Source organism: Euleptes europaea, chromosome 9 (genome assembly GCF_029931775.1).
Source record: "Euleptes europaea isolate rEulEur1 chromosome 9, rEulEur1.hap1, whole genome shotgun sequence".
Taxonomy (NCBI): Eukaryota; Metazoa; Chordata; class Lepidosauria; order Squamata; family Sphaerodactylidae; genus Euleptes; species Euleptes europaea.
The window spans coordinates 42,693,941-42,711,007 of record NC_079320.1 but is presented as its reverse complement, the minus strand read 5'-3'; the positions used below and the strand labels follow the sequence as shown (position 1 = coordinate 42,711,007).

The window sequence follows — 17,067 nt, the reverse complement described above, 5'->3', positions numbered from 1 at the left end:
AGGCTCAGTTTTCATTAAAATTTACAGTATTAGAAATTATCTGCAAGTCTTTGGTTATCAAAAGTACATGAAGAGCACAGTAAAAAAAATTAAGTCAGAACCAAATTCGTTTGAATGTATCTTCTGATTAGACATGCTCTTTCCATACTTGTTATAGTTATGTCAATGTCTAACATTACTATGCTTTGTTTACTCCTTTAAACATATATATATTTTGGTCATAGACTTAAGTATTATTTTAACTGCTTTTTACAAAACATTAGTTTTTTGTATCCCAGATTCACCTAATTAAAAATTTTTTTTTGGAAACTATACACCCACAGCATTTGCTCAAACAAAAAGAATACTTTACCAGTCTGGTATGGGATGGTCCAACAGATGCTAAAGCAAACCATACAAGGGGGAAAAAAACCTTGGAAGTTGTAGTGATCATGCCACCAGCTGCCAGCACAGCAAGCTGAAAAATAAATTTAAAAGTATTTTTGGAGAACAACCCCATGGAACTCCCCATAGAGTTCCACAGGGCTGCACCATGATTTTGCAGGCATATCTTGACACCTGCAAAATAGCTCCTTTTTAGCGCAAAAGGAGTTAGGAACTGCCTAAAAGCAGCTCCTCCCCAGGGAACACCCCAGGAACGCCCACCCCACAGATGCCGGCGCGAGCACTCACGCCAGTCTTACACTACCAGGAAGGCAGTACAGACATAGGAGGCTCGTGCTGCTGTGTGGTGCCCCGGGGCCAGTGTAAGTCGCCCTGTGTCGACATCCATGCCAGTTTGCATGGTACAAGTGGCATGGACGCTGGCTTATGTATCACGCCGGTTTCTGTGCAGCTCTGCCTCCCCCTTTCAGGATTTCATGGTCAGTCCTTCATTATGTGTTTTCCTTTGGCAGTAAAGGAACAGAGCAGTTGCAAGGACACCAGGGGGGGATAATATGTGAAAATTAAGAGAGGAAGTTTTGATTAGTCACCCAGTTTGCCAATTTCGGTTTCCATTCACTGCAAGTAGTCATAAAAAATAACCACAACACAGTCAGCATGTAAACTTCAATTTATTACAAAAAAACTACAGCAGAAAGGGGAGCCTGAAACATCACAGGGCAATTGACCTCATTGAGGAGTTTACAGTTGGAATAGATTCCAAAACCTAGTTTTACCAGTTTTTTCTTCTTTGAATCAGTTTGACCCTACTTTTTAAGGACTAGTTAAAGTATATTGTGGGAACTTTTTCTCAGTGATGTTTATTTCAGTGCACGTTGATTCATTCAAGGCTTGGCCAGTAGTTTTAGATGACCACATCAGATAACCTGTTAAGCAAATGCCTAGTCATAATAATATAAAGTTGCACTAGTGTGAATTTACTACAACAAATGTCTAATGTGATCAGTTTCATAGAATCTAAAAATTCTACAAATTTCTTTGTGGCAAGGCCTTGAATGGTTTTGACCTAATTTTACATGGATAATTCACACTTGAACTGAATATTTAAAAAAGGTATCTAACAGGAATTAAACTATTCTGTATTAATTTATTTAGTTCAAAATGAGCATATTACCTCCTGTGTCAATGCAAAGCCCCCAAGCGCATCCAGATATGGAAGAGACTAGATGTCCTTCACCAGAACTTGCAAGGTGTGTATAACTTGTGTTCAGTTAACTATTAAATATAATAATTTTTTTAACAGAAATAAAAAGTTTTGTCTAGCTTTGTCACATTATTTACAATAGCAAGCTTATCTTCTCATAGGAATGATAGTTATGCATAAAATGCAGGGCAGAGTATAAACTGTTTTTGGGGGTGTGTTTTTAGCATAAAATGAAAAAAATCAAATGGTTCTCATCTTTTAAATGAAAAGCTGCTTTGTAAATATGTATATTTTAAATAGTATATTTACCTATCTCAAAATTTCTTACCCTTTATGTTTCTCAGAAAGCTACACTTCAAGCCTTTCTAAATTATCAAAGCATGTCCCAATTACATTTTATTTACTGTGCTCCTACAGCAGTGATCCGGCAAAGAAATAATTATATGCCATGCACATAAACTGATGCATGTAAATATGCTACCTCCCTGATTTCTCAGTTTAAGTCTGCTTTTTAACAATGAAGGAGGATGTAGTGCCTCCAAAGAATTAAAAATAAATAAAACAAAACCAGTAATTAAATCTTGGAGTAGTGAGAGATGCTGGAGAACCTTCTCTCACATTATGCAATTGCAGACCTGGGTTTGCAGTTGAAAATACATGAGATAGGGAGCTATCGCCCATCTGACTCCCTGAAGCATACATTTATATACACATGCTTGCAAATAAAACCTTATTTTCTGTTGTTGCTCACAATTTCAATTTGTGTGCAGTCTTTTTTATTTCCAATAAAAAATGTATACCTATATTCATATACATTATACAATAAGGAAGTGGAATAAGGCAGAACAACAGCAGATTGAGTCATTAATCACAGTTTTTAGATTTCCAGATCTATGTCAATGTAATTGAAATAAGGCCCCATCACATATATGTAACCTCCACACACAAAAATTAACTGAACTTCCATTCTCTGATAATCAGTCTTGGAAAACAGTTTCTAGCTTAATTATCTCAGTGAGATAGGAGGACCTTTACTAATTATCAAATGCTCAAAGTTCAGTAAGATAGCCAGAATATTTTTAAAATATCAATTTATACCAGTTTACTATCTTATCTGTAATTATATCCTAAATACACTGTAACATCTCCTCTTTCACGTTAGAATTATGATACTGACATTCCAGTGTTTAATAAAAGGTAACCAGACCTCTGCAAATTTTTTACTTGACCAAAATTTATGAACAGTATATATATTTAAACATTGTAATTTTATTCTTATCTATCATCACGTGCCAAACCTTCATTAGCCATTGATACCTTTTTGTTTGTTTGTTTCCAAACTTGTGTTAACACCGTTCTGGCTGCAATCATTAATTGTTTTACCAGTGCTACATTTTTCGGATATATATCTTCTGAAATCAGATTAAATAAGTAAAGCTGAGGAGTCATTTCAAAAGTATATCCTGTTGTATTTGTAATTTCTTTACGAACGAAAGTCCAAAATTTTAAAAACTAAATCACAATTTCTCCAAAAAGGTAACAAATTTTGTTATCACATTTTCAGCACCTGTTTGCTTGCCCAGAAATTTTAGCCAAAGTAACCAGCGTTAGATGGCAGCAAACGAACACCTTCAAGCAATTTTCCTTTATACCTATGTTCAAAGATAATGGGGAAAAAATTAAAAAAAATTCTATTTGGGGAATTTTTGGTGTATACTATTTTTGGTGTATACCTGAAAAACAATATGTGCATCCATCCTGAATTGTTTTCAAAGTTGACATTTTACCAAAGACTTTAGGTCTTTATCAGTTGGCATCACTTGGCTTTCTTCGAAGGAGTTTATTATTGGAATATGCCCTTAGTTCATAACTCTGCATTGAAGTGTCAGTATATTTGTTCTTGTTTAAAAACTAAATATAACTTGAGTAAATTATTCCTGATGGCGGTGAATGTACAGTCTTTGTCCATTCAAGCAACGCACAGTTGTGATTATCACACTTGAATTAAAGTTTAAAGAAAAAGAAAAGCTGCACATCTGTTCCCTAATCCCTTCAGAACATAGATTGTTGTATATACACTGAAAGTGGAATATCAGAAATCTTCTGCTAAAGCCATGTGTAACTTGCACAAACAATAAAGATTTGGAATATCAACAGACCAAAAAGTTAAAATGATACTTGTACCATCTTTATAAAATGTGTTTGATAAAATACCTTGTCAATATTTTAATATTTATCTGTCTTTGCTTGGCAAAGATTAATACATAATACATGTACCAGAGTTTGACGTTAAATCACCTCACAGTTCTAATTTTTTAATTTAAATTTAGGATGCATTTGATCAAAGGCAAAGATGCCATAGATCGTTATTTGGCCATGCATATCAAAGGATTGTCAAAACAAGAGGCTTCTGCGTAAGTACGGTCTTTCTGAGGCATTTTTATGGTGTAAGTTTATTGTTTTCTTTGTTTCTAGCCCTATTCTTTGAAATCTAAAGTTCCTCAGAAAATTGCCTGAGGAACATGGCACTTAAAAATTTAAAATGGTATGAAATAATTATGTTTCACTGCTACTTATCTTGCATATATCAAAGCATTTAGTTCAATGCCTGTGTTAATTCTCCCTCTTACTAAAGTATTATAACATTTACAACATTTAATTGTTTGTCTGTAATTAAAACTATCTGTTTTTCTATCTTAGTTTTTGAAAGTCTCTAATTTAAGGCTGAAATACCACTTACAGAAGTAATATAAAGATTTGCAACAGTGACTTTTTAATGCACATTAGTTCTGCGTAAGTCACTACCTGGTCTAGAGAAAGTGCTTTTCTGTATGATGTTAAACAAAAGCTTTGTGTGCTTATCATTTTTAAAAATACATTTGAGGTTCAGGTTCATTGGAATTACTATCATGAGCCACGCTTCTTGTTCAGGAATTGCTAGTTTGGAGATCAGTGCCCTAGTTGCAAGTGGTGCTTGACACAGTTTGCTTCGTACAAAGCATGTTGAACTGGTGTCTGAATGTGATTCTTTGCTCAAACATGTACACCTGGAGCAGGGTTATTATCTGAATGTCCTTTCTGAACATTCTTTCTCTTTAATAGTATCCTTCTTTCTTAAGCGATTCAAAATATATGCACACCCATTGACCAAAGGTACCTGTCAGTAGTTTAATCTTTAAGGTAAGACAGGTTTTTAGAAGGTTACTGTTGAAAGCACGAAAACTAAAAAAAACACTAGTTTGAGGTAACCCATCGTATGATCTCATTTTGAAGGTCCATTTCGCTTCCTGGTGCCTCGGGTAATCAGGTTTTGTGATCTGTTCAGGATTTCTATGAAGTTGAATCCTTACAGGTCCATAGTCTTACTTCCTTAGCTTCTATGGAACGCAGCTTATTTGGGCTTTTGATAGTTTGGTTCCATCCATTAGGAACTCTTTTCCTTTGTCTCCTTCCCTTCCTTTTTTCTGTTAAGGAATTCTCTGTTACATTTCCAACTGATTCACTGTGGTCATGATCCCACTAGGATCTTAGCAGACGGTACAGGCCAAAGTTGTTAGACTGCGAGAAAGTAGGTTGCCCATTACCTGGATAAAATTCCGTGTCCCTTTAATAGAGGCTCAGTGAGTGGAAACGAGCAGCTAAAATTTTCTGGATGGAGGTAAATAGCATTATCTGGTAAATAATATCCCACTAATCCATTGTTAAGGGAACAAGACATTTTCTCCAGGCAGTTTGCAATCCTAAAATGTTTCCCCCCCTTCAAAACATTCAGTGCTTAATCAGTAAGTTGTTCAGGGGTAGGCTCTGGAGCACACAGTACCATTCCAGTTGTCCATTTTTAAAGTCACAGAGTAGTAGCGAATTCAGACACAAGGACTAAGATCCAGTGGGGTTTAGTGAACAGTGCACGTGCCTCCTCATGTTTCTTTTGCAAAAAGGGAGTTTCAAAGGGGAAACTAAACTATCCGTCTCAGCTCTTACATTTGCCTTCCTTTGTTCCATCTAACAGGAAAAAGCCCTAGCCCATTTCTTTTATAACTGATCAGCAGCTTTATCTTGCATTGTGTGGGGTGGGACACAATGGAGAGTCAGCCCAATATTTGTTATTGCTAAACAACCCCCACATATGAAATGGTAGGGAATTGTGCAAAGTATGTTTTTAAAACGGCCCTTAAGGACTGGTACCAATTATACTCAGGGCCTTAATCAACTATGAAGCTATTTTAATTTGCTGCACAAATATAAACCTCATGAATAAACTGGGGAAAGTGGCTGAGTCTAGAAATATACAGAATCCAAAGTCAGTTCACATATAGCCCAGACGTAGATATTGTTTTATTAATTTATCTCCAGAGACATGTCATGAGGCAAGGGAAGAACTTTGTCTTTATGTATCTTCACCATACATGAGGTGGAAAGTGCTGTCAAGTCTCTGCCAATTTATGACAACCTCATAGGGTTTTCAAGGCAAGAGACGAACAGAGCTGATTCACCATTGCCTGCCTCTGCTTACCAACCTTGCTTTGGTGGTTGCCCATCCAAGTACTGACCAGGGCCGGCCCTACTTAGCTTCTAAAATCTCACAAGATTGGGCTAGCCTGGCCAATCCTGGTCAGGGCTCACCATATATAGAGTGCTTAAAATGAATTAGGCCTTACATAATTGAATGTCTACGCACATAGGACCCATTTCCTGAAACTTCCACCCCTTTATAGTGATATATTTAATGTATTTTTACTGAAATCTTATGTTTCTCCTGTCCATCCCAGTTCCCTCGTCTTCCTGCTACCATCTACTATTTTTCATTATCCCTTTCTTTCAATTACTTGTACGTTTTGCCAGTGATGTTTACTGATGTATGATGTTATAGAGGAATTTTTTCACTTAACAGCTGTGTCACAAACTGACCATATTTAAGCGTAATTCTGACAATATCTAAGCATTAAAACACAAACTAAAACCCAACATGAAAGAGCAACTTCAATTAATCTTCATAATTTCTCTTATGTAATATGTAAAGCAATGACTTAAGAAATAACAGTAGTTTTTTCATGATCTGCTTCAAATCTTTTTCTCACCAGCCTATTTTACTAATTTCCTTTACTGTTCATATGTACCTTTCTATTTAAATTGATATGTTATTGTATAGAAAAATAAATTATGTCCTTTTTTAATAACAGAAAGCATTATCAATTAAAGCTTCCCCCCCAAAAAACTCCCTTTTATAAGGTAGCACACATTATAGATAGTACTGGAAGATACTGTCTGCATTTTCTGCTAATGATTTAACAGATTTAATGTTGTTTAAATATATATTCTGTTCTGTCTGAATAATTCCTAATAATCTTGCTTGTTCTGACCAAGATCATGTTTTTATTGAGCAACATTCAAAATGAGAATGTAATTCTTAAAGTATGTGTGTGAGACTGAGTATGAATGTCTTTATGCATATCATTGTGATTTCTAGACTTTGGCTTAGTCTAATATACATATCAGTGTAATTAGAGAAACTCTTAAATAGTAGAATTGCATAACAAATAAATAGTTTACCTTTCTGAAAAAGTTGCCGATACATTTGAGTAATACCGAGGACTTCTCTTGAAAAGGTTAAAAAGTTCTAATCAACTTCTGTACATTATGTAGAAGTTCCATTTTCTAAACTCTGCAAAAGAAAGTTTCATATTTAATGGGAAATCATGAATTATTCCATTTATTATCTACTTCCTCCTTTCAAAGACATGATCTGGATAAAAGGCGGGGTGAATAATTTCAAAAAATACAATACATTTTTAATGGGAAGGTGCAAACTACAGATTCTCATGACTATTAGCAAGTGTAGAGGAAACAGAATTTTACTTGCAAAAACTCATCAAATTCTTGCAAAGATAAAATACAAGACATACTTTAATAAAGAAGGACACTGAACTGAAGTTTTTCTTTTTATATAGCTTCTTGTTTTGGTAAGTTGAATCCTAACTGTCTTCTAAGCCTGTTATTTCACAATAGTTTAACAATACTTAGGAAATAGTATACAAGTAAACAAGTGTGCTTTATTTGAGGTGATGCATGATGCACAGTTTCTGTGGAAATAGTCAATGTGTAAAATGATACAAAATACAACTGGGAATTTTCATTTGCCCCAAAACATGTAGAGTGAATTTATAAAATCAGTCTTCCGGACTGTATACAAATGCTTTTAAGTCTTACCCTGAACCCCATCAGGTTGGGCAAATTGTTTATATGAATCTATAAATTATAATTGAAAAGTGTAAACCTAACATAACTTGTAACTTTGCATATCAAGTTCTTAATGTTTTTATTCTGTCGAGCAGACTTGTGGGTCTTGATTTTGTGGGAAAGACATCAATATCACAATCCTCAGAATGTTTACTCGGACGTAAGTCACATTGGGTTCAATGTGATTTACTCCTTTTTAAGTGTTTTTAGGATTGCAGCCAAAACCACAAAGAATTTAAGATACTTTCCCAAAACTGAAATTAGAGGATCACCATGCAAAGGAAGGCAGTGGCAAACCACTTCTGTTAGTCTTTTGCCTTGAAAACCCTATGGGGTCACCGTAAGTCAGCTTCAGCTTGACAGCATTGTACACTCACTTGCATGTGTTCGTGTATACATAGTACATGATATACCAGTTCATGATCCTACTTCATGCATCCTATATAATGGGGGTGTAGATCACAAAATTGGTTGGTCTTTAAGGTGCCACGTGACTCTCAATTGGTTTTCCCTTTTTGTCAAGTTGCTATGCATTGTTAATAAAAGACACTAGATTAGAACATTCAGCTACAGGGAAAAAAACTATTATCACTTCTGCTACAAGAAACAGAAAAGAGATTGATTTTAGAGACCAGTATTTTCTTCCAGTGTTGACCTTTTTCTTCCAACATTGTATTTTTGTATTGGTTTAATATTACCATGTTCTAGTATAAGCATTTTTTTTTAAACTTAAATCATTTGTAGACCCCACTTCTAAACAAACTTACTTGGAACTAAGTTCTGTTTATCAGTGACGTTTATAATTATAATGAATGGTATCAAGGTACACGACAAACAGAACAAATACCTTTCAAAACATGAATTTACATTTACCTATGGTGGGATGGGGGCAGTGTTTTAATTCATTTACAATAATTTCATCAGTGTCCTCTGTAGATAGTTTATAATTGATTTCTTCTATTCCTATTGGTTTTGTGGCTCTAAACAAAAGAAAGATGTATATAAGTATTGATTACGAATCTTTACTGACATGCTGTGAAGGCACACTTGATTGCACAATTCAGTTAAATGTGCAGTTTGCTAACAAAGGCAAGGAGTCAGAGGAAGAATTCTGCAGATGATAACAGATTTATTACTATTTTGAAAACATACATGCCTATTTTTATATTTAGTATTTGTACAAACAATTACACTATTATAGTCACATTTTAGCTATTAAATATTAGATCTTAGCTATTTGTAGCTAATAGGTATATCAAAATAGTGTATACTGAAATGTAAGAAGCGCTCTGGTACACTTGATGCCTAGGTTGCATGTCTGCTGTCTTTCCATTCTTCAAGAATGTTTCAAGCAGACTGGGAAAAATATAGTTTAGCAAGTAGTGAAGTAAGTGTGCTGTCAAATTTTCAAACTGTTGCAGTGAATGAAAACACATATATCGATAGAGGATTAGATTCTGGGTTTAGTAAACTTTAGACTTTGGCAAACCAGAGGAACCTCATAATTTGTAACTTTATTATCCCATGGATGATTTCCTGTAGCTTACATTTATAGGATAAGTTTAAGAAATCAAATATTTATTTAAAGAAAATATTTAAAGCTGAGTACTAAGTTTGAATCGAAGCATTCTGTACTCAGCTTTCACAGCATTACTAATTAAAAAATTACATGGACAGTAATATTTTGAAAAATATTCCTGACATCCATACTTATGCAAGGTTAATTTGATACAAGCATAATTCTCCTTCCTGGAATGTGAATGTGAAAAATAAACAGCGACTAATTGAAGGAGCGAGTTAAAGCTATGTAAAAAATCAGGTTATGAAATAATTCAGCATTAAAGCAGCAATTTATGACATTATATGCAAATCATTAATTTAAAAAAAAATAAATTTGAGTCTAGTAGTGCCTTAGCAACTGATAAGATATTCAGGGTACTTGACAAAGGGAGCTTTGACTCTTGAACGTTTTTACCCTGAAAATCTTGTTGGTCTGTAAGATGGTATTGGATTTGAATCTAGCTCTTCTACTGCAGACCAACCTTATGTAACTATCTTAAAAAATTAAATCTAGAACACTTGAGGAGTAGTATTTACTGTAACATTTCTTAAATTCTGCTGCACTGATTTTGAAAACTTTGCTTATGTTTTCATCCTGGTGAAAAGGATGTGAAGATGTTCAGATTTGCTTTTTAAAAGATTGTTCTGTCTTTAAAGTAGCCAGTATGATATGGACATTGGGGGAAAAAAACTATTTTAAAATATATTTAAAGCTTCAGAGCAGTATTTGTAAATCATCCAAGCAACATACAATGCCATTTTAACTAATGTTTATAACTATTTAATTTTCTTTAAAGCTGTCTTTCAGAAATCTCAGTTGCAGATTTTGTACAATCTTAAATCAGTCCAGTAATAGTAGTACAAGCCAAATAGACATATTTTTAAATGTCTAACAATCAAATTCTTTGCCCTGGATCATTCATGGTCTGTTAGCCACATATTGTGTCCTGCCAGGTGTTTGATAAACCATGTTTTCAGTAGGTGTATCTAGCATGTATCTGGTTGTGAAACATGGCTAGTGTGTGATAGGGCCACAGATCCTTATGCTCTTCTGAGCTTGACCAGCCCTCTTTAACCAGACGTAATGTACTTTTATATATCAATGGAAGGGGGTTATCTGTCTTGGTAGATCCAAATACTAAATTGTGCCCACAGTGGAAGCAAGAAGAAAGAAAAAAGTTCATCATGCAAGGCAGTGAACTTTGAGGATAGTGGTATAGGACAGAGGCAGACAAATGTGTTTCAGGCTTTTGTAAAACTAGTCCAGGGACGCTAAACCCTTGAGGCCTCTTAACAAAACCCCACTTGTTTGTGGGTATTTCATCATAATTGTTCTGTATAGGCCTGGTCACCGCCTAATGCAGATGTGCCTAGGTATTATGACAACATCATACATATAACAGTATGAGGGTGGGAGATGCGGGTTTTCCAAGGGTTTTCCCTTGAAGAGGAGACAATGAGCAGGGTTGCCAGGTCCCTCTTTGCCAGTGGCAAGAGGTTTTTGGGGTGGAGCCTGAGGAGGGTGGCTGGTCTTTATTTCCTGCTGGTAACGTGGAGAGGTGGGGGTGTCAGAGCAAATGACATATTTGGGTTTAAGATGACTGACTTGAAAGGCAGCCATATCTAGGTTGTTCAGATAGACTCTTCCAGCAGAAGGCAGTTGAGATCTACTCAGAGAGGTACAAGTCAGCTGATGTGGAATGAAAAGTAACAGGAACTGATTTGTTAGAATTAGCTGGTTATTACTCAGGGGAGAGAGAAGTGTTGGCAATTAAAATAAAAAGCTCCTCCTTTAGTGGCTTCACTGCTGCCTTCTTCTGCTAGCTTTTTGCCTCCTCAAACTACCTTTTGACCTCTCTGAGCCTACTTCATTGCCCTCATTAGGCAGTTAGATGGGGACAGATCTTTCTCAGCCTCATTGAGCTTTTCCCTTGAATATAGCTCATTTCCCCCCCGAAACCCAGGGAGAGGCAACAGCCAAAGGGACTCCTAGTCAGGTCTGGGTTCTGCTCCCCATCATTGAGACCCTAAAAGTAAAATTTCCAGTTTGTCAGCCTATAACATAACTCTTCAGACTGTGAGGAAGCCAAATTGAAGCCAAATTAGGGTAATCAGGACCAGGAAGAAACTCCTCTCTGGCTCTGTTACTCAGAAACCAATCTTGCTGAATAAGGAAAACAGCCACCAATCAAATATCAAAGAGCAGGTGTGAACTTTTGCTCCAAATCTTATTGTTCTGTGAGTGGCTATGAATGAAGCAGGACATTCCACTGGGAAGCACAGCAGAAACATGAGGTCCACTATAGCAAGACCTTTGTCTCTTGTGTGGCTGTTTTTGCATTTCTATTGGCTCTTCCATACAGTTCCAGTGGGGTGGCAGTGTTAGTCTGTCGTAGCAAAACAAAACAAAAGTCCAGTGGCACCTTAAAGACTAACTAACAACATTCATTCCTTTATGAGCTTTCATGAGACAGAGCTCATCCCTTCAGGTACAGTAAGAGAAAGAAACCCCTTTACCTCAGTTTTACAGAAAAGTACAGAAAGGGAGGGGGAAAGGGAGGAGTCGAGCAGACAAAGGCTTAGTATAGTAAATCAGGCGAGATTCTCTGTGTGTAGACTGGAACCACTTGGGTAGTTTAATGGATGGTGATAGTCAGAGGTACTGGCCTCTCTCCCATGCTATGTGCAGCCAAGCCTCCACTTTACAGTAGGCACAGTCTGTTATAATGATCTAAATTTGTGATGTGATCTGCTATAAAAATTCCAAAACTAAAAGCTTTGAATGATTCTTACAGTATTTTGGCAATAGCCAATCAATATGATGGTTCATAATTACAGCAACTAACTTTGTAGGCTGAGTTCTCTTATGTTTTTGCATTAAGCGCAATCCATATCCCACTGACATCAGTAGAAAAACCTGCACTAATGTTAGTGGTTGAGGCTCACATCCAGTGCATTCAATTACATTTTGTACTTGCTTTTGTGTTGCAATTGTATCTCATTACAGTAGGTTTTGCTTGAATATCAGGGTTTGATTGCAGTATTGCTATATTTCCAGTAGATGCCCCCAGAGGCCATTCTACCTATTGAAATAGCTTTGTTTTAACACCAGAATTTTGTTCCCTAAAACAATGTAATATTGATATGAAGAGCAAGCGGCATGGTAACAATAAATACTCTTAAGTTACTAATAATTTCTTAAAGTTTGAAACTGAGCTATAGAAATTATTAGAAATAAGTAATTAGGTAGATCTTTAACATAAGGTTTTTAAGAAATCGCATTCTGACTTGTTCGTATATCATGAATGATTTATTTGTCAGTTTTCTGGAATTCGTTGACAACCTGCACTTCCTGGCTGCAGATTCCAGATTATGTTGGTTCCTTGTTTTAAAAAGTATACATCAGTTGGGCTAATGTAATATAAGTTGCACCCAAGGGTATGGGAACATTGGATTATTCATTCATTCTGCATTTTCCCTAAGCCTTTGAGAGAAATGAGGTTGTACTCATCACACATTGAGAGAATGAATTAATTTTTGAACTATATATGAATAACTTCCATTCCATTCATTGTAATTTTAATTAAATTATTAGCATCAGTAAAATGTATTGATAATTTAAACAACTTAAGTTGTCAGTTTACTCCATACATTAGATGTAAAGTAATAAAATTTTGGTTTAACAACACATGTGCCAGGGCAGTTTGGGAAACACATTGCCTTGTAGGTTGCTTCATAGGAAGGTTAGTTTATTGTTTATGAAATTCCTGTGTAACCCATGTTGTAGAGCAGGCGTCCCCAGCATGGTGCCTGTGAGCATCATGGCACCTGCTGACACCTTTTTTCTGGTGCCTGCCAAGTGTTTTTAGGAAGTGGGCAGGGCCAGGTTGGGGTTTTGCCCAGTAAGGCTTCTGATTGACTATTGAAGATTTGATTGGCTGTGTAGATTTTTTAAAATGTTGTTTTGGCTGCAGGTGCCACCCCAGCACAAGGATCTGCTCTGTGTTACAAAAGTTAAGCTGTAGTCACTATTTTGTGGCTCGCTCTGCCTCCTGTAGCAGCCATTTTGAGGCATCCTTTTTGTTGCTGCGCCTACCATGCCATGTCAAAATTTCAAATGTGTCTGCATGCTCAAAGGTTTTGGGACCCATGCAGTAGAGGGCCAGACTATTACCTGTGATAATATTTATCCCAATAGAACAAGTATCTTTCAAGACTGCTTTCTTTTTCTTTTTTACAAGTATGGCCTCATTCTCACTTTGGTCCCCAAAGCATGGGGGGATTCCTGGTTAACTAAGAGCATGAAAGAATTCCAAACCACAATCAGTGTTTAGGTAGAGTAGAGTCATTGCTAGTTCCCCAGCCATTCCATCTGAAGTGTGGATGTCTCTCCTATCTCTGTTTTTGTATCTATTTCTCCTTTTCCTGTTGTGTAATTTTGTGACTCTTTTCCACTCTGGTCTGTCTTTTGTCCTTTTACTTCTGCTATGTTAAAGTCTTAACTCAAACCTTTAATTATCTATGACAGCTCAGTTAATTCTTACAGTCTAGATTTATGTTGATCATCGTACTGCTCTTTGATCCAGCCTTTTGTATGAACCAGAGTCATGATCCAGGGCCCACTCTTGGACACTACTGAAACAAAATAAGTGTCCCGAGGTTGAGTTGTTGTTGTTTTTTTACCATGAAGTCATAGCTGACTTATGGCAACCTCGTAGGGTTTTCAAGGCAAGAGACGTTCAGCGGTGGTTTGCCATTGCCTGCCTCCATGTCACACTCTGGTATTCCTTGGAGGTCTCCCATTCAGATACTTGCCAGGGTCGAGGCTGAGAGTGTGTGACTGGCGCAAGGTCACCCAGTAAGTTTCCATCGCACAGTAAGGAATTGAACCTGGGTTTCCCAGATACTAGTCTGACACCTTAAACACTGTACCACGCTGGCCCTCTCTCTGGACCCTCTTGAGAAGTATCCACTGAATCAGTTTCTCTCACACTGATGCAGAAGAGGTAGAGCTCTAGGGAACAGGGCTTCCTCTATCCCAGTCCCCAAGAATGTTTCCTTGCCAGCACCCTCAGTTACTGAGAACTCTACCACAAAAACCTATTCAGCTATGTAGACCATCACCACATCAATTGTTACAAGAATATTTTATTCCTCATTTGATTAGATTCTAGACAAGCGCTCTCCTTAATTTTAAATTCCGCACCTTATTTTTTAAAAAATGTTTATACATGATTCTTTCTGCTTTACATTAGCTTCCATTTCTATATAGGATTTCTGCTACCCTTCTTATTCTAGTGGTACTTTGCTCCATGCAAATTCCAAAATCTCATGCTGTCTCTTATTTGTATGTTTGCTATAGTATGTCTATTTGCAAATAGAGAGAGAAAGATAATAGGAATTAGTTGAACACTCAGCAGTAATAGTTGGCTGATGTTCCACTGTATGAAAATGGCCTTAATGTAGCTATGTGCTCCTGTATGCATAGGTAGTGAACTTGAATTAGTGAGCTCAGATTAAAACATTGCTCTTCCATCTATAAGGTTGTAGCTACAGTGGCAATTTCTAAATTGATATATTTCTTGCATTGCTTTGGATATTTTAGTCAACTTGGATCTAAAAATGGGATTTTCTCCTGTTTACTAGAAGGTAAAAATAATATATTTAGCTTGGTGGTGGGGATCGAGACTTGTAAACTTTTCTTCCTTATGAAAACCTTCAGGGAACAGTCTCTGACCATATATACTTGTCTTGTTGTCATTGCACCAATTTAAGAGGGCTGTGCTTCACCTCATACATTGTAAGTCCCACAGGGTTCGTGGACTGGCTGTATGGGGTTCTATGGTTGTTGCCTGTCATTCGGAAGCACATTTAAATGCTTTATATAAGTTATCCCTTAAAAGATATGTTACCTTTTGAAGATATTTAATTTAACATGAGATTTTAATATGTATATCTGTTCCATGTATATTAGTGGAATAACTTTGATACGAATTCTTCATTGTATCTCTGTGGATATGTAATTTGGTTTTAAAATTAGGTAAAATTATTAAACTTCTGTGTTACTAAATTAGTCCCAGCAGAAGACCGATATTGAACACAGGCAAATAATATGTACGAAGTCTGGTTGTAACAAATACTGTGTCAGACATTTTAAACCAAACCACCATAACCTCCAGCAAAACTATTTAACATATACATTGTTTTGACATGCAGTATATGCTTAGTTTTCCCCACTGCTCACTGTTTTAAGCAAACTGTGAGCGTGTGTTTCAGTAAACAAATGCCAGCAAGGTTTCTTTCCTTGGGTAGGTTAACTTAGTTGACCTTCTTAGCTGATTTCAATTGCAGTACACTATTATATTTATAATGCAGTTCTATTAGAAATACTGTTCAACTCCTGTTTCAGCTTTCTCTGTTGAGAGGGTTCTGGCAGATAATAAGGTTAAAAAAAAAAAAGGAGCTGATCAAAACAACACTTGCCGCTTTTTAATCACTTATGTATAGAGAGAGCGAGTTTCTTTTTTTGTATCGTGATTTCTTTTGTTAGAAGAGCGTAATTAAGATTTAAAGGATTAAAACCATCCCTTTTAAATTCCCAGTTACCGGAATTCGTACAAGAAGAACATCTGCATAGACATGCTGCGGCAGGGTTATCACAAGTCTTTTGCCGAGCTCTTTACTCTGATAGAGAAGTGGAATGCCTTGAGGGAGGCTTCAGGGCCTGGGTCAGCCATATGGCTGCAGAAGTCCCTAGAGGAGCAGCCTGATAAACTGGATCAGCTTCACTACTTCCTGACCAGGGCTGAGGCAGCCCAGCGATCAGGTAAATAGAGGGATTCTGGGTAATGGAGCAGCAAGAGTTGCAGCAGCGAGTGCCCGAGGGAAGATTCCAGATTGTTTCATGTATGAATTTGAAACGTTACTAGAACTTAGCACATCTCAGGCTTATTCAGCTGAACTGTATTTATAAAATAAATAATGGGTAACTCTGAATTATGAGCTTACAGTTAGTGAGACATTCAAATAAGAGGGAGTCCAGTTTGTGTGTGTGTGTGTGTGTAATGATGTCACGAGGATCGTTTTGCTACATGTATACTCATGATAACCAGCAGCTCAATTATGACCTCTTTCAGAGGTTTCATACAATCTATTTCTGTTTTGATTCTGTAATGCAGTAACTATGCTATTTTGTCATATTTTCTCTAACAATGTCAATTTTCTAAGCTGTTCTATTTACCGTATATTTTTCTACACCTCTCTGTTCTTAGGCTTCAGTAAATATTATCAGTATATAAATACTTTTAATTGCAGTTATTTTAACCTTTAGGCTACAGTCCTTCATTCAGTTATATATACTTAAATGCACTAGTGGAAATAATTGTACTGGGTTACTGCAGTAGAAAATTAAGCAAAGGCATTTGAGGTAGGAGGGAAGAGACATCATACCTGCATTCTATATTATGTTCTAATATGCCATGCTTGTTCTGATTTCTGTAATCCTAGTCCTAGCTCATTGGTTATTAGATGTCTCATCATACTGATTGCATTGATTGACACTGTACAATCTGCTTTTGAGTCTCAGTGAGAAAGGCGGACTATAAATATTGTAAATAAATTAATAGTGCTGGAAAGAAGCCAGCATGTTTGGTAGCTTAGAGCTGCTTGGAAGGAAATGGGTA

General features: G+C 36.4%; 1 protein-coding gene across 1 annotated transcript in view; it reads left to right on the top strand.

The window, feature by feature from the left end:
• Window positions 1–1,545: 1,545 nt before the first annotated feature.
• Window positions 1,546–17,067, top strand: part of TTC29 (tetratricopeptide repeat domain 29) — a 141,329-nt gene continuing 125,807 nt past the window's right edge. The window contains exons 1-3 of the mRNA XM_056855043.1: window positions 1,546–1,634; window positions 3,919–4,002; window positions 15,988–16,211. Of these exons, the coding sequence (XP_056711021.1) occupies window positions 1,546–1,634; window positions 3,919–4,002; window positions 15,988–16,211 (397 nt within the window). The remainder of the gene's footprint in view (window positions 1,635–3,918; window positions 4,003–15,987; window positions 16,212–17,067) is intronic.